Source organism: Salvia hispanica, chromosome 4 (genome assembly GCF_029641045.1).
Source record: "Salvia hispanica isolate PSC_SH4W2 chromosome 4, Shi_PSC_v1, whole genome shotgun sequence".
Lineage (NCBI taxonomy): Eukaryota > Viridiplantae > Streptophyta > Magnoliopsida > Lamiales > Lamiaceae > Salvia > Salvia hispanica.
Genome location: NC_142695.1, coordinates 9,747,929 through 9,771,595, shown reverse-complemented (window position 1 = coordinate 9,771,595; position 23,667 = coordinate 9,747,929). Strand labels below are relative to the sequence as shown.

General features: G+C 42.4%; 2 protein-coding genes across 2 annotated transcripts; one reads left to right on the top strand and one right to left on the bottom strand.

The window, feature by feature from the left end:
- Positions 1-2,812: 2,812 nt before the first annotated feature.
- LOC148927211 (protein ANTAGONIST OF LIKE HETEROCHROMATIN PROTEIN 1-like) lies at positions 2,813-4,427 on the bottom strand. The gene is made up of 4 exons (XM_089056523.1): positions 3,897-4,427; positions 3,587-3,812; positions 2,991-3,487; positions 2,813-2,875 (listed from the first exon to the last, which is right to left on the bottom strand). The coding sequence occupies exons 1-4, from the start codon at positions 4,425-4,427 to the stop codon at positions 2,813-2,815; spliced, it is 1,317 nt and encodes a 438-aa protein (XP_088912649.1).
- A 12,361-nt stretch (positions 4,428-16,788) lies between these two features.
- On the top strand, positions 16,789-17,586 carry LOC148927210 (uncharacterized). The gene has a single exon (XM_089056522.1). The coding sequence runs from the start codon at positions 16,789-16,791 to the stop codon at positions 17,584-17,586; it is 798 nt and encodes a 265-aa protein (XP_088912648.1).
- Positions 17,587-23,667: the final 6,081 nt, after the last annotated feature.

The window sequence follows — 23,667 nt, the reverse complement described above, 5'->3', positions numbered from 1 at the left end:
TGATTGCACTAGAATGACTTGGGTGTATTTTTTGAAACATAAATCTGAAGTCTTTGATAGATTTGTCTCTTTTCTTAAACTTATCCAAACACAATTTCATACCACTATCCAAACCCTTAGGTCAGATAATGGGAGGGAATTTGTTAACTCTACCATGACCCAATTCTGCAAGGAAAAAGGCATAATCCATCAAACATCTTGTGCCTATACACCTGAACAAAATGGGGTAGCCGAAAGGAAAAACAGAACTATCCTTGAGATGACCCGGGCTCTAATGATTGAATCCAAAGTGCCAAAATACTTCTGGCCTGAAGCTATTGCTACATCCATCTACCTCATGAACCGCCTACCCACCAAAATCCTTAACATGAAAACCCCACTTGATACCCTGTCCAAATTAGCCAAAATCCCTAACCACTCAAATCTCTCACCTAAAATTTTTGGTTGTACCGTTTATGTTCATATCCCTAAACATGAAAGAACGAAATTATCACCATGTGCTACTAAATGTGTGTTTGTGGGGTACGGGCTGAACCAAAAGGGGTATAGGTGCTTTGATCCCACCTCTAAGAAGATTCTTACCACCATGAACTGCAACTTTTTGGAGACCGAATTCTTTTACCATACCCACCTTGGTAGTCAGGGGGAGAGTGATCCAGGTAGTTCTGAGGACTACCTAAGTTGGGTTGTGTCATTGCCAAGCTCCTCGATTGAGGACCAACCCGATCCAGTTGTCACTGCCGCCGAGCATGTCTCGTCGCAAGAGCCATCTCATCCGCTACCGAGTACCCCTCCTCCGACGATATCTGAGGTAATTCCCGAACCCAATCCGAATACAAGTTCTGTTTCCACTGACTCTGTTAACACAGAATCCCTTGAAGAAGAAAATGCCATTGACGGTGATACAGGGAGATATGCACTCCCTTACCGGAGTACAAGAGGAGTGCCGCCAAAAAGATACTCTCCTGAAAAGATTGGGAAGAAGAGTCGTTATGGAGTTGCAAATTTTGTGCAAGGAAATTTGACAAAGATGGCACGAGCATTTGAGGCTGCCTTGTATGAAGAAGAGGAGATCCCACAATCAGCCGATGAGGCGATGAAACATAAACACTGGAGGGAAGCCATGTTCACCGAAATGAGGGCGTTGATGAAGAATAACACTTGGGTGAAAGGCAAACTGCCTAAAGGAGTTAAGACCGTCGGGTGCAGATGGGTGTTCACGATAAAGAGAAGACCAGATGGTACCATCGACAGATATAAGGCCCGACTTGTGGCAAAGGGATATACTCAGACATACGGCGTAGATTACTCTGAGACTTTCTCCCCGGTGGCCAAAATTAATACTGTGAGAGTACTATTCTCAGTTGCTGCTAATAAGGACTGGCCACTTCACCAGTTCGATGTGACCAATGCCTTCCTGCACGGTGAACTTCCAAAACCAGTCTTCATGGAACCTCCACCTGGATTTGCTGAGGAATTTCAAGATGGAGAGGTTTGTCAACTGAAAAAGACGTTGTATGGATTGAAACAGTCCCCGCGGGCTTGGTTTGGGAGATTCACAGAAGTGATGAAGAAATATGAGTACAAACAGAGTAACTCCGACCATACTCTGTTTCTCAAGAAAAAGAATGGCAAGATCACGTGTCTGATTATATATGTAGACGACATGATCATCACTGGAGATGATGAAGAAGAAATAGCTGAGCTGAGGAAGAACCTGTTTAATGAGTTCGAGATGAAAGACTTGGGACCTCTGAAATACTTCTTAGGAATAGAAGTGCTACGGTCAAAGAAGGGAATCTTCATTAGTCAGAGAAAATACATTCTGGATTTATTGGCTGAGATAGGGATGCTTGATTGCAAACCAGTTGATACACCGATGATTCAAAATCATGGATTACAGATGAAGGAAGAAGCAGAGCAAACTGATCGAGGGAGATATCAAAGATTAGTTGGGAAACTGATCTATCTATCACACACAAGGCCGGATATTGCCTATGCAGTGGGAGTGGTGAGTCAGTTTATGCATGCACCGCAAGAAGAGCACTGGGAGGCAGTTCTAAGAATTGCTCGATATTTGAAAGGGACGGCTGAGCATGGACTTCTGTTTGAGAAACACGGACACATGGAAATACATGGATTTACTGATGCTGACTGGGCAGGAAATCCGAACGACCGGAAGTCGACTGCCGGGTACTTCACATTCGTGGGAGGCAATCTGGTGACATGGAAGAGTAAGAAACAGAAAGTGGTGGCGCTATCTAGTGCAGAAGCAGAATTCAGAGGAATTAAGAGTGGACTGACGGAGATATTGTGGCTAAGGAGGCTTATGACAGAATTGGATCTTTACTCTGCACAATCGTGTAGACTATTCTGCGATAACAAGGCAGCTATCAGTATCTCTGAAAATCCAGTTCAACATGATCGAACCAAGCATGTGGAAGTCGATAGACACTTCATAAAGGAGAACATCGAAGCAAAGATAGTAGAGATGCCGTATGTCAAGTCTGAAGATCAACTAGCCGATATTTTGACGAAGGCAGTGAACTCAAAGTCGTTTCGAGAAGTATTGTGCAAGTTGAGTATCGGGAACCCCGTTACTTAACTTGAGGGGGAATGTTGGAAAGAAATCACAAGATATCAGGAGTATAATATGTGATTGATATGGAATTGTAATATACCATAGATAGAATACCAATTAATGTAAATTTAGGTTTACCATAGATAGAGAATGTTTAGCCTATATAAGATCTGTAACCCTTGTACATTAGAATTATTGAATAGAATGAACATCTTTTACCGATCTTAACAGTTACCTATCACTACACCCAGCAAAACAAGGACCAATCCCATGAGCAAGAAAATCCAACAAACGCTGCAAAAAAATCAGAAACAAAGACAACAATGAATCCACAATTTCCGGGGTGATGCAAGGGGAAAAAACACTGGTGGAATACCGAATTGATTAACAAAATAGGTCATTGTTTTACAGTAATGCAGAAATAGGTAAGCAAGTAGCAAACAACAATTAAAGAGTAGTGATTGTTCCACATGTTCATAGCCAAATTGTCACGAGTCTGAGTCCACTCTTGTGTTGGCTCGACGCAATCAACATAATCTACATCTACAAATTCTCCCTCTTCGGCTTCCCTGCAGATTGTGCCGTCAAGCTCTAATTCTACTGGGTCGATTGACATTTCCCGTCTAATGAAGTTGTGCAGAAGGAAATACGCCATAATGAGCCGGATTTGGGTTTTTATAGGGTAATATGAAGCACTTCGGAGAATTCCCCACCGCATTTTGAGAACTGCGAATGCCCGCACTATAATATTTCTCGCCTTGGCGTGGCGCATATTGAACATTTCTTTTGGGTTTTGAGGAGCGTCTGTACTGGGGCCCCACTCCTTAAGATGGTACCTCGCCCCTTCGTAAGTTGTTAAAAAACCATTGTTATTGGCGTATGCGTTATCGCATAAGTAATAACCTCCTGTGAACACAACAGATGCAACTTTTTTAAATAACTTGAACAAAAATAGAATTTAAACTTTTCAAAATTTTGGATTATGATGATAAGCACGAACCCTACCTTGGGGCACCCGCAGGCCGGTAGGATGAGACAAAGCATCCCTGAGAACACATGAATCTTCGGCTGACCCCTCCCAACCAGATAAGAGGTACATGAATTGCATGTTTTTGTCGCAAACAACCAGTGTATTAGTGGCTATTTGACCTTTGCGTGTTCGATACCTTAGTTTGTCTCCCGCACTCACTAAGACATTGATGTGGGTGCCATCTAGAGTACCTAAACAACACTGCATTCAAACCTTATTACATGTTATAATTGCAATAAAGAACATAAGACATCAGGAACTCAATGGGAGAGTGTTTTCACTTACCTTGAACCACTTCCAGCGGCGGTCGGTACAATCAGCGGGCACTGGAGTTGGCTTGGATAAAAGAACTTTGTGGAGGCTAAGTACTGCACCTAAAACTCTGTGTAAGTAATAAGAAATAGTTGCCCCTGAACGCCGAAACTCACAATGAACAGAGCGATTTTTTTTGTGGTGAGCCAAAATACCCACAAAAATTGCAACTTGTTCTTCCACTCCAAGACATTTACCAACTGTAAGACCACCACGTACGGCTAGAATATGACACAACTTCTCAAATGTGTTTCGGTCCATGCGAAAGTTAGAGATGCAATCATCGTCGTTTACATGGACAAGTCGGTCTATGTATTTCAACTGGTCAGGTATCTTATTCAATACACTGTACCGCCTAACGTGTTCAAGGATTCTCCGGCGTTGTTTTTCACTTCTTGCACGCCTAAATCTAGTAATAAGAACTGTTGTCTCAACGCGGTACAAGACCATTAGGTCTTCAAGCATCATTTGCACTTGGGCATAGTTAGTTTTTGGGGGGATCATCCTGTGTACAATGAAGGACACAGAAATTATTAGTGGTAGGGACTTCACCATATAAGAAAAAGTAATATAGTAGGAGTACTATATCATACACAGAACTCATATACTAGTCGAACACATCATAAAATACCAAAAATACATACATGATTTATACATAAAATTAATCCAACACAGACCAATCAAATGAAAAGAAATTGTAATGTTGAACTTATGAGTAAAGCAGCCAAGAACCGATGGAGTAGTTTAATTTGGATGAATTATGAAGAAATCTTTTTTTTATATGGAGTACTCCCTCCGTCCCACTCTAGGAGTCCCGGTTGAGTTCGGACGGGTTTTATGAAATGTAAAGGAAAGTTGGTGAAAAAAGATAGTGGAATATGGGTCCTACTTTTTTATATTAGTTTTATAATAAAATGTGAGTAGAAAAAGGTTAGTGGAATATGGGGCCTAATACCATTTATGGAATATTCCAATCGGGACTCCTAAAGTAGGACACCCAAAAATGGTAAACCAGGACTCCTAAAATGGGACGGAGGGGAGTACAATTTAGCTGTATTTAGAAAAGATTATAACTTCTACTCAATTTATGCAATTTAGCTAAAGAAATGAAGGAAGTTTTCATTGCTAAAAAAATTAATAAATTAAAGTTTAAGTAGGAGTATCAGTTAAAAAATAAGATTTTTATTTAACTTCTTCCCAAAGAATGCGGCAGCCATTTTTTCCTTTCAAATCTTCTGCAAATTTTCTTTCTCAAAATCTATTCAGCCCCTCCATCTCATTCAGCTCTGTAGGGATCAGACCACTCGGGATTCGCTAATTACCGGGACCTCTTTTATTGATTGGTTCTGAGATGGCTAATCTCAGAAGTACAAGCCAAATACAACAGTGGTATCTTGATTACACACTAAGTACAAAGTTACAAGCAGAAACCCTAGACTAATCTCAAGCACTCCTTGAGTCGTGAGATCTCGTCCTTTCTGATTGTACATGCACACTGAGTAGCTGAATTAGTCACACAAGAAACTGATCCCGAAGGATCTAAACACAAAAGAGACTAAGTCAGAGAATCGGGCCACGAGTGGCTCAGGTCACAGCAGTGACTACACTAGGCCTCAGACCTCCCCAATCCTCGCAGCAAGTCACAAAGGAGAGCACCGTTGAACGAACTCAAACCAGAGATCAGTGGAACCCTAGATCTCACCAGTCAACGTACACCACGGCCGTCTCACATGCGGACTCACCCACACAGCTTCAGAACACAGCCAAGAACACAAGATCCCTCACCACACACTCCAAGCACTTCGGGATTGGTCACTGACAGAAGACCAAACCCTAGAATGAGAAGGAAACCGAAGAAGTTTCCTACCACTCAATCTACACTGGTAGAACCCTTAAGGAATGAGAAACATCGGTGGAAAAGAAAGCTTGAAGGAGAACTCCGGCTAGGTTCGCCGGAATTTTAGAGAGAAGGGAGAGAGAGAGAAAGCGGTTTCTGGAAGCAAGAGAGAGAGAGAGAGAGAGATTGCATCGAATGAGAGAAGTCTAACAGCCTTCTCTCACTTAACACACACAACACACATCCAACGGCTGTAAGCCATGATCCGCGTGGAGTTGCCAGGTGTCACACATCCAGCCACTCTGGATAAGAAAACGGGCCATGCTCAATTTGGGCCAACAATTAATCTTATGGGCTCAGCACGGACCAACCCAATCAATTAATAAAGGAAGCCCAAAGTAAGGAGTCCAATATTCAACATTCTCCACCTTTGGACTACTTCTGGAGAAACAGGGGAGAGCCTTGGTCTACTGCTGCTTCATCATTGCCTACAAGGCACTCCTATCACCAAAGAACACAAAGTTCATTAGATAGAAGATGCCAGGGTGCCTAACAAAACACCAGATGGTAACCCAATTAGTTTTGTAGGACTTAAGCTGCCTTGTGACTTCAAAGAGTCAACAAGGTCTTTTCCCGGGACATGCAATGCACATGCTCAACCAAAATCAAAGTGCAATTTTTTGATGCATGACAACAACTTATCCATAGAAAGACATTTAGTACCCATATCAGCAGGGTTATGATCAGTATGCACCTTTTGTAAAAGAACTTCACCTTTTTCCACAACATCTTTAATAAAATGGAACCTAACATCTATATGCTTGGTTCTATCATGGAAGACAGGGTTTTTACAAAGTTGAATGGCAGACTGACTATCAGAGTACAACACAGGAGCAGACTTAATAAACTTGAGTTCAGAGAGAACTCCCTTTAACCAGATTGCCTCCTTCATAGCCTCTGTAATGGCTATATACTCTGATTCTGTTGTAGACAGAGCTACAATGTGTTGGAGTTGTGATTTCCAACTAACACAAGACCTGCAAACCCGAAACACATAGGAAGTTGTAGACTTCCTCTTGTCCTTATCATTTGCATAGTTAAAATCAACAAAGCCACACAACTCAACACCTTGATCATGCTTAGAAAAACACAAACCATACTTAGAAGTATTTTTCAGATATCTAAGCAACCACTTAAGAGCTTCCCAATGCACTGGCCCAGGGTTAGACATGTATCTACTCAAGCAAGAAACAGCATAGGCAATATTAGGCCTAGTACTAACCATAAGATACATCACAGAGCCAATAGCATTAGAATAAGAGACCTTTTGCATAGCTTTACCCTCAGATTCAGTTGTAGGACAAAGGTCCTTACTCAGCATAAAATAAGCAGCTAAAGGAACAGAAGCAATTTTAGCACCAAACATATTAAACTTTTCAAGAATTTTTTGCACATAAGGCTCCTGATGAAGGACCAAAGAAGAGGACTTCCTATCCCTAAGGATATTGATCCCCAAAATCTTTTTAGCATCACCGAGATCTTTCATGTCAAAATTTTCACATAAGGCACTTTGCACATGTTTAATAGACTTAATGCAAGGACCCATAATGAGCATATCATCCACATACAGCAGCAAGAACACATGCACTTTATCAAGGTTCTTCACATACAGGCAGGCATCAAAGGTACTCCTAATGAAACCTAACTTCTGCATGCATGTATTAAACTTAATATTCCACTACCTAGGAGATTGTTTAAGACCATACATAGCCTTTTTAAGCAAACACACATGATTGGGAAAGTTGGGATCCACAAAACCCTCTGGTTGTTTCATGTATATAGGTTTATCCAAATCACCATGAAGAAAAGCAGTTTTGACATCCATTTGCTTTAATTCCCAATTAAAATGAGCACATAAGGCAAGCATCACTCTTACAGTAGTAAACTTAACCACATGAGCAAAAATTTCTGTATAATCAATCCCCTCTTGCTGAGTAAAACCTTTTGCAACCAACCTAGCCTTGTACCTCAACCCCTCAATCTCATCTTTCAATTTAAACAGCCACCTGCAATCAACTACAGAGGCACCAGGGGGCAGAGGCACAAGGATCCAAGTTTTATTGACAAACAGAGAGTGGATTTCATCTTGCATAGCTTTAAACCACAAATCCCAGAACTTGGACTTTTGAGCCTGCTTAAAAGTTTGAGGTTCATTTCCATCAGATTCAAACACATTAAAAGCTAGGGCAACCAAATTCACAAAAGAACCAAATCTATCAGGGGCTTTACCAACCCTTCTTGCTCTATCCCTAGTTAACTGATAATTGTGTAAATCTGGATTATTACTGGGTTGTGGCTCACCATCAAAAACATTTTCAGGGTCATAGGGTCTTGGTTTTCCAGAGGCTCAGGGGGTATAGGGTCTGGGTTAATAGGGGAAGAATTCCACACCTGCTCCACCTCAGTGGAAGCATCACTGCCCTGGGACTCCACCTCACTTGATGACCTCTCCTCAGATTGCTCCACCTCACTAAGAGGTTCACCATCTGAGGATGGAGAAGCAGGGGACCTGGGGACAACACAAGGGAAGTCTTCTTCATTGAAGATGACATCCCTACTGACCACAACCTTGAAACCAGGTTCATCCCTAAGCCACACCATATAACCCTTAACACCATCAGGATAGCCAACAAAAACACCCTTCCTAGACCTTGGGTCTAACTTATCAGTTTTTGAATGAATAAAAGTACTACACCCAAATACCCTTAGGTGTGACAGATTGGGTTTTCTACCAGTGAAAACATGCTCAGGGCATCTGCCCTTAAGAGGAACATAAGGGGATCTATTTATCAAATAACATGTAGTGTAAAGGGCTTCACCCCAAAACTTTTTTGACAAACCACTTTTGGACAGGAGATACCTAACCTTTTCAAGTAAAGTCTTATGCATCCTCTCAGCAACACCATTTTGCTGAGAGGTGTAAGGAGTAGTTTTATGTCTCCTAATCCCAGATTTTTGACACAAAGAATCCATTTGAGCATTGCAAAACTCAAGGCCATTATCTGTCCTAATGGTCTTGATACATTTTCCAGTTTGATTTTCAATTAAAACTCTCCAATTTGAAAAAGGTTTGAAAAACATCAGACTTATGTTTTAAAAGAAAACACCAAACTTTTCTTGAAAAATCATCCACAATGGATAAGAAATACACATATCCAGAGTGGGTAGTAACAAAGGCAGGGCCCCAAACATCCATATGCAAGTACTCTAAGACAGCTTGACTAACATTTTCAGTCACAGGGGTGGGAAAAGACACCCTATGCTGTTTTCCCATCACACAAGTTTCACAAAAGGGGAGCTCATTTTTGAAATCCAACTCACTCAAAATATCAGAATTTTTCAAAAGTTTTAACCCCTTCTAACTCATGTGCCCAAGTCTATTATGCCACAGTAGAGCCTTATCCATTTTAACCAGATTTACACTATGATCATAACTAGTCAGAGGTTTAGCAGTACACACATACAGGTTACACTTTTTCACAGCTTTAAACATGCATAGCACACCCTTACAGATCTTCATAATACCCTGCCCCCACTTACCCTCAAAACCCTCAGATTCAAGACAAGAGCAAGACAGCAGGTTATAATTCAGATCATGCACATATCTCACATTTTTCAAAGGCAACAAATATCCATTCTCAAACTTTAAAAGCACAGTACCAATGCCAAGGATTTTACACTTCTTGTCATTAGCCATGGACACAAAAGCATTTTCCATAGGTTTGAGAGAAGTAAAAGAATCTTTGAAAGGACATATGTGAAAAGTGCATCCTGAATCAATTAGCCAGTCATTTTTGGTAAAGAAACACTCAGAGGCAGAGTTTACAGAAAAAAACATCATGGTTCATAGAACAAACACCATCTGCACCATCATCCCTGGCCAGATTAGCAACAGCCTCCATCTGGTTATTGCCATTTGGATTCTTACCTTTCTTGGGTCTAGTACATTCTGCCTTGTAATGACCCACTTCACCACAATTAAAACATTTTCTTTTAAACTTAGGGTCTTTACTTTAGACCTAGACCTGCCTCTGTTTGACTTCTTACCATTCCCAGAGGAATTACTGCCATCCCCTCTAGATTTAGACCTCCCTCTCACATTCAAAGCCTTAGTTTGAGAAGATTTAGGGTTAAAGTTTTCTTTAAGCTCCAATTCTTTTGACTTTAAAGAACTGATTATTATGTCTAGAGGGGCACTATCCCTTCCATACTTTATAGCTGCCTTAACATCACCATAAGTATCAGAGATAGCATTCATGAGGGCTATGCTGGTATACTTATCAATGGTTTTATCTCCGAACCTTTTAATGTCCTGGACCAAATTTTGGAAAATATCAATATTATCATCTATGTCCTTTGAAAGATCCAATTTAAATTTAAAAAGCTTTTCCAGAAGGTACATCCTGGAGGACATAGAAGTTTCAGTATAGAGAGTATCCAGCTTAGCCCACATCTCACTGGCAGATTCAATAGCCCCAACCTTTCTAATCACAAAGTCAGAAATGTTGAGGATAATTGAAGACCTAGCTAATTCATTCATCTCAGCCTTTTTCTCAGCAGACATATTTTCAAGAAGAACCCCTTCAATAGCTTTGAAAACTTTTTGCTGAATCAGAACACATTTTACCTTTTGTTTCCATATAACAAAATCATTTTTCCCATTGAAGGGGACAATGCCAACTGGCTGGGTCATTTTGTGAAAGATTTTTACACACACAAAGGAACTCAACACACCAAGGGCAAAGCAAGCAACTCTGCTTTCACAGATAGTGGATTTAAACAGATAACAGTCAAAGAATCCACTAGGAACAAGGATGCAAAGATTTTTCATGCAATAATCACAGAAGCCACTAGCAGCAAGCACACACACAGGAAAAACAACTCAAGGTGATCCCAGACACACAAATATCAAGTCCAGGAGAGTTCCTCCCTATCTGTCACGTGCACCCCGGCAAGAGGATTTCCCAGTTCACAATCACCCAATGTATGGGGGTGCAGGGGATCACTCAAGGCGGTTAACGCACAGGGTGGATAGGTAATTCACTCAAGACACAGAACAGAGCTCTGAGATACACACCTTAAGTAAGAAAAGAGAAGCAAGCAAGCAGCGGAAGAAAAGAAAGTTGTAAAGCACCAAGATCATGCAAGAAAACAAGAGCACAGATCCTAGACCGTGGCCATCGGTTACTACCAGCAACAAAAGCCCAATCCTAGGGTTCTATGAAAGCAGTAAAAGAGAGGTTTCGCCAATTTACCAGAGCGGTTACCCTTCGTTAAGGTGTAACTGTCTTAGCTCAGGGCCTATACCGGAGGCCGAGCTTTACTCTGACGAGCCCACCTCCTTAATTTTGCGACCCGACGCGCCCAAGTGATCCCCCCGTGGCTCTGATACCACTGTAGGGATCAGACCACTCGGGATTCGCTAATTACCGGGACCTCTTTTATTGATTGGTTCTGAGATGGCTAATCTCAGAGGTACAAGCCAAATACAACAGTGGTATCTTGATTACACACTAAGTACAAAGTTACAAGCAGAAACCCTAGACTAATCTCAAGCACTCCTTGAGTCGTGAGATCTCGTCCTTTCTGATTGTACCTGCACACTGAGTAGCTGAATTAGTCACACAAGAAACTGATCCCGAAGGATCTAAACACAAAAGAGACTAAGTCAGAGAATCGGGCCACGAGTGGCTCAGGTCACAGCAGTGACTACACTAGGCCTCAGACCTCCCCAATCCTCGCAGCAAGTCACAAAGGAGAGCACCGTTGAACGAACTCAAACCAGAGATCAGTGGAACCCTAGATCTCACCGGTCAACGTACACCACGGCCGTCTCACACGCGGACTCACCCACACAGCTTCAGAACACAGCCAAGAACACAAGATCCCTCACCATACACTCCAAGCACTTCGGGATTGGTCACTGACAGAAGACCAAACCCTAGAATGAGAAGGAAACCGAAGAAGTTTCCTACCACTCAATCTACACCGGTAGAACCCTTAAGGAATGAGAAACATCGGTGGAACAGAAAGCTTGAAGGAGAACTCCGGCTAGGTTCGCCGGAATTTTAGAGAGAAGGGAGAGAGAGAGAAGGCGGTTTCTGGAAGCAAGAGAGAGAGAGAGAGAGAGATTGCATCGAATGAGAGAAGTCTAACAGCCTTCTCTCACTTAACACACACAACACACATCCAACGGCTGTAAGCCATGATCCGCGTAGAGTTGCCAGGTGTCACACATCCAGCCACTCTGGATAAGAAAACGGGTCATGCTCAATTTGGGCCAACAATTAATCTTATGGGCTCAGCACGGACCAACCCAATCAATTAATAAAGGAAGCCCAAAGTAAAGAGTCCAATATTCAACAAGCTCCAACTATTTAATCTCCAATTATATTAGCTAATCTCCAATTATATTAGTTTGGGAAGGGCTAAAAACTTTTTTACATATTCAGAAAATTTTATAAGTGGAAGAAATATTTATAAAATCTTGTCGGGAGGGGCTTTATTCACTCCTACTGTATCTGCTATAAAATATGGAACTACCTTAACAACTTGCTCATGTAGGATGGAGTCGTCCTCCGACGACGCAGCCGCAGTGAGGTGTGTGGTCATCGAGTAACTCTAGGAGGTAGAGAGAGAATGTGTGACCTTAAGGATTTGGGGAAATGAGAAGGGAGGAGGGAAACGAAATACAAGAAGGCAAAAATGTACTCCCTCCGTCCCAGAGAAGTTGGCACACTTTCTTTTTTAGTTTGTCCCACAAAAGATGTCACATTTCCCTTTTTGGAAAAAGTTCTCTCTAACATGAATATAAAAATTATATTTTCTCTCTCCATTTAACACACAAAACAAAACCTCCTAAAATCCCGTGCCAGTTTCAAAGTATGCCAACTTCACTGGGACAGAGGGAGTACTTAATCATCCCTCCATTTCGGGGTTACTGTAGCGCGCCTAGTTACAAAACCCATCTCTTTCCGGTTTTCCAAAGAGAGATTTCGGAAAAGAGTGATGTTAAATGGCATAATGTGCCGGCCGTAAAAATAAAATACTTGAAATTAGTTCATATTAAAAGTATTAATTTTTTAAGACTAATTTATCCTTGTGCATAAATAGGGAGTAGAGTAAAATTAATATTTATCTTGGAAATATTGAATCGTGGAAGTGTACGTTTCTTTTGTGTCATACTTCCTCTGTAACGACCCACAAATTTATGATATTATTATTATAAATTTTTTTATTAAACTTAGCTTCGTTATGATCAACTCTAAATTAGTGTAGTTAGGATATAATAAACATCCCCTCTCGTATCGAATAATCGACCGTCGTGCTGGTTAGGAATCAGCACAAGGCATACATGAGAAGTTACAAGGTAAAAGAATAAATTCAAATAAAAGTTTATAATGTCCGGTACACATGCGGGGAGTTCAAAACCTAATCTATTACAATGGAGTGACATGCAAATCACGGACAGCTATCTCACACAGTCGCGCCGCAACTCGAGGGAGCTTGATACGTCCACACGATTGTAAAATGCTATTCAATGAGAAATCCCTGCATGAAGAAAATAGGTTAGAAGGAAGAGAAATCATTATTAACATATTGTAGAGAAAAAGCCGAAATAAGAGAATTTCAAGGGACTAGAGAGAGAAATGAGATCAAAAGTAGATATTATAAAATCTTTGAGAATTTTCAAAGGCTGCAACCGGAGATGTGTAATAAATGCACATGATCAAAATCTACGGTGGCAACTATACTCATTCCTTCACAGCATTAAATGCAAATCTTTATTTAAGATTTTGCAAATAAAAGAAAGATACACCTCCACTCACAAGAATTTATTTACGTATCAAATATCTGTCATAACATAATCACTATAGGATTTTTGATAAGAAAGCCTACTGATATGCAATTATGAAACTAGTAAACCTATCCAACTTCTCCCCCTTATCACACATATATATATACCTCAAACTTTCCATTTACAGCCACCCATCACTATCATACCCCAAACATTTTCCACATAGCAACAACTTTCAGGAGACATAAGGAATAACAGTAGGTGTTCCAGATCAGCCAAGTCGTACCAACACTTTCTGCTTCCTACCTACTAAGGTAATCTCCAAACCTTTTTACTTTCTTTAATGCACATACATTCACACTTGAAACCTAGGACTATAATAGATGCATTAGTCAACACCAGGATCCACATGACTCCTTATACCAAATATTTAGAACCTCAGACTAATGGAACAGAAGGACTAAGAGTCTTAAAACAACTAACTAAAGCATAAACTGGAACTCATCTCTAGGAAGTGATCTGCCAAATCTCCTCTAGCAAGCTTCGACACTCCGTCGCTGATAATGACACCTTCACACAAAAATCCCTCACTAAAGTCGAAATGTTTACGAATTTATATAGTCAAATACCATAAATACCCGATTTTTAAGCAAAGAAAAAAAAAATCTAGATAAGATAAGGGAAAGAACTCTTTCTGCTGGAGGACGGCGAACGGTGTAGGTAGGCGTAGGGCCGAGAGGGGCAGCGATGGCGTAGATTATGGCCGAGCCACCACCGGTGCATGCACCGTGGCGGCGGCGGAAAACCCGAGAGAGGAGATCTGGGGTTGTGGCGACGGTGGCAAATCGGGGAGGAGGGGGAAGATCCGGAGGCAGCGGCGGACGGCGGTGCTGGCGGGCGTGATGGTGGCCCGGCGCGCGCGCAGCGACAGCAGCGGCGATGGTGGTGTGAGCGTGGTCGAGAGAAAGAGAGAAGAAACGAGAGTGAGAGGGCCGCCGCCGGCGACGGCGGCGGACAGCGATGCTGGAAATGGTGGTGGTGACGGCGGAAGTGAGAAGAAGAGGGAGCCGCTCATTGTGTGAGGAGAATTAGGGATTTAGTGGTGAAGGAGGTTAGGTGTGATTGTTTATATGTGGGTCTTTTCTTTTATTTATTTGGACTATAGAGTAATAAAACACCCCAACCCATCCCACAGAATAAGTTAAGTTCTAGTAAAGTGATTAGAAGCCCATTTTCGAAAATTTATTTAATTAGGCTCCAATTTTTCTTAAAAGAGATCTTGGCCTACCTTTGGAGATAACTCTTTTCGGAAGAAATATTAACCTTTCATCAGCCTATGTTAAGTTTTAATTAATATTTTGTTGCATATTAACTAATTAGTGTAGTTCCCTCTTCTAGCGAAAGGAAAAAAAAAAAAAAAAAAAAAAAAAGAAAAGAAAGAAAGACAGAGAGAGAAATTTGAATTTAATATCAGTAAACTAACATGTACTGAATTGATGCATTTGTGGAATTTAAAAGAAGGAATAAATAGTGTTAAGTGCATCCTTAGATTGCTACATCTTTTTAATTGAAATTCAAAATAGCCCAACATTTATTTTCTTCTTTCGTAAAAAAAAAAAGGGGGGGAACTTACAAGGAGTATAACACCGAGTAGCAAGGAGTTAACACCTAAAAATCTTGAAGACGTACAAGGTGAACTTTTCTATCCTACATACTAATGTGGATAAAAATAAAGTTATTTTCAAATGATTGTGAAAACTCGAACTCATGTTCGTTGCTCTTTTTCAAATAATATTGTCTTGCCATAAATGTTTTGTATGATGCCTATCTGTTGTTTATTTTGGCGTGAGGCCAAGTGATTTGTGAATCGAATTCGGGTCCAAGTGAGGGTGGTGTCCCTACTCGGACTAGTGTACACAGGAGACCTATGGCCAGAGGGCAGGTCTGGTGACCGAGGAAGGTGGCCACCTTCCCGGCACAAGAATGTTGATGTGACCGTGAGAGAACACCATCTCTACGGCACAAGATGATCAGATATGGCTAAGTACAGGAAAAGGGCCCAAATGTGAATATTTTTAGTAAGCTCAGATCTTTTCAATAAAACCCCGAGTGTTACTGTGATAATGGTTTGACAATAATTTTAAATGTATATGTGTATATTTCGGCAATGTGTTCACTGAGTACTTTTGTACTCAGCCCTGCATGTATTTCTAAATGTGCAGGTTGAGCAGTGGCAGGGTGAAGTGAGTGCTGTTGATCCACCAAGAATAAACTCTCGGAGGTTCATGTCTCCAAACATGGAACCGAGTTCTTTTACTTCCGCGGTGCCTTTTTAAAGGCAACGTTTCTCCTATCTAAGACTCTGATATATTCTATTTTGTTTAAGACCTCATTAATTTGAATAGAACAATCGCTCGAGTCTGCACGTTGTGTTAAGTACCGTTTCCTCCATTTCATATTGGATATTAAATCGTCAACTGTCTCTTACTTTTGTTATTTCCCCCACTTCTTTCCCCCTCTTCTTCTATCCCCCCCCTTAGTCACGGTCCCCCAAGCTAGATCATCCTTAATCAGCTACGGACGTGACAGAGTGGTATCAGAGCATTCTTTTTCGCTCTGAACCCGAGAGTTTCTTTGATGAAACCAGTCTAGACTCGTTTCACTAGACTTTATCCCAAAGTCCCCAGCACTCACACCTGTCGCGCTCAACCTGGAAAGAGGTAATTTATTTTGTGGTAAAGGATCATTGATTATTTATGTACCTTGACTTGGTGCTTATTTTGGTAAGAAAAGAACACGAATTATTTTTGTGCTACGTGCCGGAAATTATGATTTTCTTTTATGATAAAAGATAAAGAGAAATTGCAGTCGCTTTCCTGAGCAGGGAGTAAATGTTATCCCAAAGGGCGAGTTACGAATAGTACTAATCTCACTGATGACGCCTACTGACATGAACCTAACTTTTTGAGGCATTTCCGATGTCTAATAGTTTTTTAGAATGAGTACAAACTAGGAGAACCCTCCACACCAGCATTCATGTCACTTTTACTTTTACTTTTTCGTTTGAATATATCCTTATGCTCATTACGGAGACTTGATCGACGCACGTTCTCTTGTAGATGGTGTACCCGACTGTGGAGGATATCATTTATGAGTATCTGACTTTTGTGATGATCGCCGGAGATGACCTTGGGATATTCTTGGCTCAGTTTCGCTGGTTGTGGGAGCGAGCATACCCGTTTGGCGTGACCGATTATGACGGCATAGTGAGACTTATCATGCTACTGCCCTCGGACTGGCAGGGGTGGGCCATAGATAGGTCCCGAGACTACGTCTTCTCCGTTGCACCATTCTTTGATATCGTGGGTGATTTTCCCCAGTTCCTAGGGGAAATTCACTCATGTTTCATATTAAATGGGCATGCCCCTCGAGGACCTTACATCTTATCCGGTGACCTTGTTCCTGTGAGAACTACAGTAGTTCCAGAGCCGTCCTACCCTGAGCTCGGGACAGTCGCCCCGCCCTTGTCGCCCATCACCTTTGGACATCAGGAGAGAGGCGAGTTTAGGGCAGGACCATCCCGTCCCCCTATGGGTGAGCAGGGTACTTCACGAGTTAGGACACATCCAGCACCTAGCCCACCAGAAGGAGATGCGACTGACTTCGAGGCGAGAGAGCTGCGAGCTACGGCGGCCGAGAGACGAAGGAGGGGCAAAGCCTCAGTCTCTTCTGATGAGGGAGATGAGCAGGAGATCCAGGTGGGCACCGGCCACCTACAGCCCCTACCTATTCCACTCGGGCTGCGCGCCCATGCGTCATCACTTGGGAGGGCTTATGTCCCGCATGCCCCTGGGAGTAGCCTTGAGACAGCCATTGTTGTAGGCGAGAGCTCAGAGGAGGAGGAGGACCCGGAGGAGGATCCAGGGTATGACGCTACTGCTAGCATCAGTGGCTCGTCGACCGGATAGCCAGCTAGCCAGTTATGATATATGTGCCCCAGAAACGGATCCACTATGAGACCGTTCTGGCTTTTGACTAGTAGTAGTAGTAGTAGCAGCGGTAGTAGTACTTTTGGCACCACGGAAACATTTGGGCGGATGTTCCGTGACATGACACATGTTCTAGGAATCGGTTTAGAAGCAGATCCACACTTTGACTCCACAACCAGTTGTATGAAAAAGTCCTCTATAGAGGCAATTTTCTTATGGATGCATATATATATATATATATATATATATATATATATATATATATATATGACTGCTATCTTTCTCTATTGTTATTGGCATAATTATTGTAGTAAATTATACTATGTAATTGTTTAAATTTTTGAAGGAATGTGTATAAGGAATTTACCAAGTAATGTCCTAATTAATGTAGAATGACACCGAGAATAGCCGGACGACCTCGGGGGAGGCCACGAGGAACAGGGAGAGCACGTGGAGGGGAACCGCAAACGGAACAGGGCGAGTTTGAAGAGTGGCGTGTGGGGACACCATCTCCTCCACCACCTTCTCCACCACCTCCACCTCCGCCTCCACCAGCCCCGATACCAGAAAGAAGGATTGAGGAAACATTCTTAAAACAGAAGCCACCCATATTTAACGGTATGGGCGACCCCGCTAAGGCCGAGACGTGGATACGTGCACTCGAGCGCATATTTGATTTTCTGCAGTGCACAGACCGAGAACGATTGACATGTGCTTCATTCCAGCTATATGGGTCAGCAGACTTTTGGTGGGAGACACGCAAAAAGGCAATGACTCCACAACAGTTGGCAGATTTGACTTGGGAACAGTTCAAGGAGATAGTCTATGAAAAGTATATTCCCAAGAGTTACAGAAAGAAAAAGGAAATGGAATTTTACAACTTAACCCAGGGGCAAATGACAGTGACCGAGTATGACCGCATTTTCTGCGACATGTCTAGATATGGGCCTGATCAAGTTGATACGGATGCGAAGATGGCTGAGAAGTTTTGCACTGGCCTTAGACCCGAAATCAGAATGGCATTGGCCAGCAACGGTGAAATGTCTTATCCAGAAGCCTTGGGACGAGCCCTTGATGTCGAAGCAGCAATGCCTGCAGAGAAAACTACACACCCACATATGCAAACCTCAAGAGACAAAAGAAAATGGGAAGGAAACCGGAATCAAGGGGAGCAGAAGAGACCGTGGCAGGGACCACCCCATCCACAACACCCTGCACGACAACTTACTTTTAACCCCATGGGAAATAACCGACCAAGACCCACTCCGTGTCCCAAGTGCAACAGGATCCATAATGGAGTCTGCAAGAGCGGGGAGATCGCCTGTTACGCTTGTGGGAGAAATGGCCACTATGCCCGATACTGTCCAAGTAAACCAGGGATGAACGTGAGGCCAAACTCATCAACACCACGTCAAAACTTGCGGGCCTTACAGGCAGAGATACCAGGCAATCAGTATCGACGCCCACATTTACAGCAACCACACCGACAGAGCCTCCCAACACAGGCGAGGGCATATGCTTTGGGAATGAAGCAGGAGAAGGGACAGGGAAACTTAGCAGGTATGGGCACCTTACTCGACGTACCTGTTGTCTTGTTATTTGATACCGGTGCATCACACTCTTTCATATCTACCCCCTGCGTAGATTCACTGAAACTTGTAACAAAACCAGTTGAGTCTAGAATTAGGGTATCATCACCAGTAGGAGGGATAATAGGTATCACACAGAAATGCTCAAACTTGGAAATCACCCTGGGTGACCATAAAATTTTAGTGAATGACTTAGGAGTCATGATGATGAAAGACATCGATATCATATTAGGGATGGACTGGCTGTCCAAAAACCACGCCACTATCAAATGCAAGGAGAGGCAAGTTTTGTTCCAAACTCTAGACAAGGAACCAATCCAATTCCATGGAATCACCATGGACAGACGTAAGTCCATCATCTCTGCTCTACAGGCAACCACACTAATGAGAAAAGGGTGTCCCGCCTACCTTGTTTACCTGAACAAGGAAGAAGCAGAAGAAAGAAGAATTGAAGATGTGGAGGTCGTGCGTGAATTCCCCGACGTGTTTCCTGACGTATTGCCAGGTCTACCCCCAGACAGACAACTGGAATTCACCATTGACCTGGAACCAGGAGCTGCCCCGATATCGAGGGCACCATACCGAATGGCTCCTAAGGAATTGGGAGAACTCAAAATGCAACTACAGGAACTCTTAGACCTAGGATTCATCAGACCCAGCGTCTCGCCATGGGGAGCCCCTGTGCTTTTCGTCAAGAAGAAGGATGGAACCTTAAGAATGTGCATTGATTATCGGGAGCTGAACAAGCTAACACTTAAGAATAAATATCCCTTGCCGAGAATAGATGACTTGTTCGACCAGCTTAAGGGAGCCAGTGTATTCTCTAAGGTGGATTTGAGATCTGGGTATCACCAGTTGAAAATCAGACCGGCGGATATACCCAAGACGGCTTTTCGCACCCGATACGGCCACTACGAGTTTGTAGTGATGCCTTTTGGCCTTACAAATGCCCCTGCAGTGTTCATGGACTTGATGAACCGTGTATTCCACCCGTACCTCGACAAATTCATCTTAGTCTTCATAGATGACGTCCTTATTTACTCAAAGACTAGAGCAGAACACGAAGAGCACTTGAGGACTGCCCTCGAAACATTGAGGACCGAAAAGCTCTATGCCAAGTTTAGTAAATGTGAGTTCTGGCTCAGTGAAGTGAATTTTCTCGGGCATATTGTGACAGCTGATGGAATTCGAGTGGACCCAGCGAAAGTGGAAGCCGTGCAGAACTGGAAATCGCCAACAAGCCCGAATGAGATCCGAAGCTTCCTAGGCCTGGCCGGCTACTATAGAAGATTCATCGAAGGATTTTCTAAAATTGCTAGGCCAATGACACAACAACTCAAAAAGGGTACTAAATTTGTGTGGACACCAGAATGCGAGGAAAGCTTCCAGTTGCTGAAGAAGAAGCTGACAACAGCACCTGTGTTGGCTGTACCAGAACCAGGGACAAGTTATGTGGTCTACACTGATGCATCGAAAAATGGACTTGGATGCGTATTGATGCAAAATGGGAAGGTCATAGCTTATGCATCTCGACAGCTTAGGCCCCACGAGCTGAACTACCCAACTCATGACTTGGAATTGGCAGCAGTGGTACATGCACTGAAAATCTGGAGACACCACCTATATGGAGTTAGGTGTGAGATTTTTACTGATCACAAGAGTCTAAAATATTTTTTCGAGCAAAAGGATCTGAACATGCGGCAAAGGAGATGGCTAGAATTGGTGAAAGACTATGATTGCGGCATCAACTACCACCCAGGCAAGGCTAACGTGGTAGCCGATGCCCTGAGTCGCAAATCTCAACAACTAACTGGCCCGATTACCCAGGAAGAAGAAATATGGCGAGAATTTGCCAAACTGAAGTTGGAAGTAGTAGAAGCACCAGAAACGGTGGAGGCCAGGATCGCCACCTTGGTGATAAAGTCCGATTTGAGAGAACGGATAGTGGGAGCTCAAAGACAAGATGAAGCCCTAGAAAAAGTACGAGTGAAAGTACGAACAGGCGACTCAGGCAGTTATAAGGAAGAAGCAGATAATGCCCTGACTTTTGAAGGAAGGTTGTGCGTGCCCGCAAATGACGAGCTCAGGGAATAAATTTTGAGCGAAGCACACGACACCCCGTACACTGCCCACCCTGGCAGCACAAAGATGTATCGAGACTTGAAAAAGAAATTCTGGTGGGATGGTATGAAAAGGGACATAGTATTGTTTGTTGAGAAATGTTTGGCGTGCCAACAAGTCAAAGCCCTGCACCAACGACCCTACGGTAAATTGCAGCCCTTGGAGATTCCTGAATGGAAATGGGATCACATAGCAATGGACTTTGTGACAAACTTGCCCAAGACCCGACGAGGGAATACTGCTATTTGGGTAATCATTGACCGCCTTACAAAAAGCGCACACTTCATTCCTATCCCTATCACACACGGATCAGAGAAATTAGCCCAACTCTATGTGCGAGAGATCATACGCCTGCATGGAGTGCCAATAACAATCACTTCAGATCGAGATCCAAAGTTTACATCAATGCTATGGAAAAGCTTACAAAGAGAATTGGGGACAAAACTAAACTTCAGCACAGCATTCCACCCACAAACCGACGGGCAGTCCGAGAAGACAATTCAAACTTTAGAGGATATGCTAAGGGCAGTTGTACTCGATAGAGGTGAAAATTGGGAATCAATCTTGCCACTAATAGAGTTTGCCTACAATAATAGTTATCAAGCCACCATTGACATGGCGCCCTACGAAGCACTCTACGGGAGGAAGTGTAGGTCTCCACTCTACTGGGACGAGGTGGGCGAAAGGAAGGTACTTGGTCCAGACTCGGTAAGTGAAATGATCGAGATAGTGAGACAGATCCGAGGAAGAATCAAAGAGGCACAAGACCGGCAGAAATCGTATGCAGATGCACGCCGGACAGACTTGAAGTTTAATATAGGGGATAAGGTTTTCTTGAAAGTATCTCCTTCCAAGGGAATAACTAGATTCGGCATCAAGGGTAAACTGAAACCGAGATTCATCGGGCCCTACGAAATCCTAGAGGAAATCGGTCCAGTAGCATATCGGTTAGCACTGCCACCGAGCTTTGGAAACGTACACAATGTATTCCATGTCTCTCAACTTCGAAAATACGTGTTCGACCCGAAACACGTAATCCGTCATGAAGAAATCACACTAGCATCGGATCTAAGCTACGAAGAAAAACCGATGGCGATTCTAGATCGTAAGGTGCAACAACTACGAAATAAATCAATAACTACGGTGAAAGTTTTGTGGAATCATCACGGGAAAGAAGAGGCAACGTGGGAACTAGAGGAGGAAATGAAGGAGCAATACCCTGAACTCTTTGTTTAGAAGGTTTCCAAATTTCGGGACGAAATTTTTTTTAGAGGGGTAGAATGTAACGACCCACAAATTTATGATATTATTATTATAAAATTTTTTATTAAACTTAGCTTCGTTATGATCAACTCTAAATTAGTGTAGTTAGGATATAATAAACATCCCCTCTCGTATCGAATAATCGACCGTCGTGCTGGTTAGGAATCAGCACAAGGCATACATGAGAAGTTACAAGGTAAAAGAATAAATTCAAATAAAAGTTTATAATGTCCGGTACACATGCGGGGAGTTCAAAACCTAATCTATTACAATGGAGTGACATGCAAATCACGGACAGCTATCTCACACAGTCGCGCCGCAACTCGAGGGAGCTTGATACGTCCACACGATTGTAAAATGCTATTCAATGAGAAATCCCTGCATGAAGAAAATAGGTTAGAAGGAAGAGAAATCATTATTAACATATTGTAGAGAAAAAGCCGAAATAAGAGAATTTCAAGGGACTAGAGAGAGAAATGAGATCAAAAGTAGATATTATAAAATCTTTGAGAATTTTCAAAGGCTGCAACCGGAGATGTGTAATAAATGCACATGATCAAAATCTACGGTGGCAACTATACTCATTCCTTCACAGCATTAAATGCAAATCTTTATTTAAGATTTTGCAAATAAAAGAAAGATACACCTCCACTCACAAGAATTTATTTACGTATCAAATATCTGTCATAACATAATCACTATAGGATTTTTGATAAGAAAGCCTACTGATATGCAATTATGAAACTAGTAAACCTATCCAACTTCTCCCCCTTATCACACATATATATATACCTCAAACTTTCCATTTACAGCCACCCATCACTATCATACCCCAAACATTTTCCACATAGCAACAACTTTCAGGAGACATAAGGAATAACAGTAGGTGTTCCAGATCAGCCAAGTCGTACCAACACTTTCTGCTTCCTACCTACTAAGGTAATCTCCAAACCTTTTTACCTTCTTTAATGCACATACATTCACACTTGAAACCTAGGACTATAATAGATGCATTAGTCAACACCAGGATCCACATGACTCCTTATACCAAATATTTAGAACCTCAGACTAATGGAACAGAAGGACT

Excerpts from the sequence above, each read along its gene's own strand:
- LOC148927211 (XM_089056523.1), bottom strand. The coding sequence starts at position 4,427 with ATGATCCCCCCAAAAACTAACTATGCCCAAGTGCAAATGATGCTTGAA. Across the intron at positions 3,488-3,586 it reads CGGCCTGCGGGTGCCCCAAG|GAGGTTATTACTTATGCGAT; the intron begins GTAGGGTTCGTG and ends TTGTGTTCACAG. Across the intron at positions 2,876-2,990 it reads TTACCTATTTCTGCATTACT|CGTTTGTTGGATTTTCTTGC; the intron begins GTAAAACAATGA and ends ATTTTTTTGCAG.
- LOC148927210 (XM_089056522.1), top strand. The coding sequence starts at position 16,789 with ATGATCGCCGGAGATGACCTTGGGATATTCTTGGCTCAGTTTCGCTGG.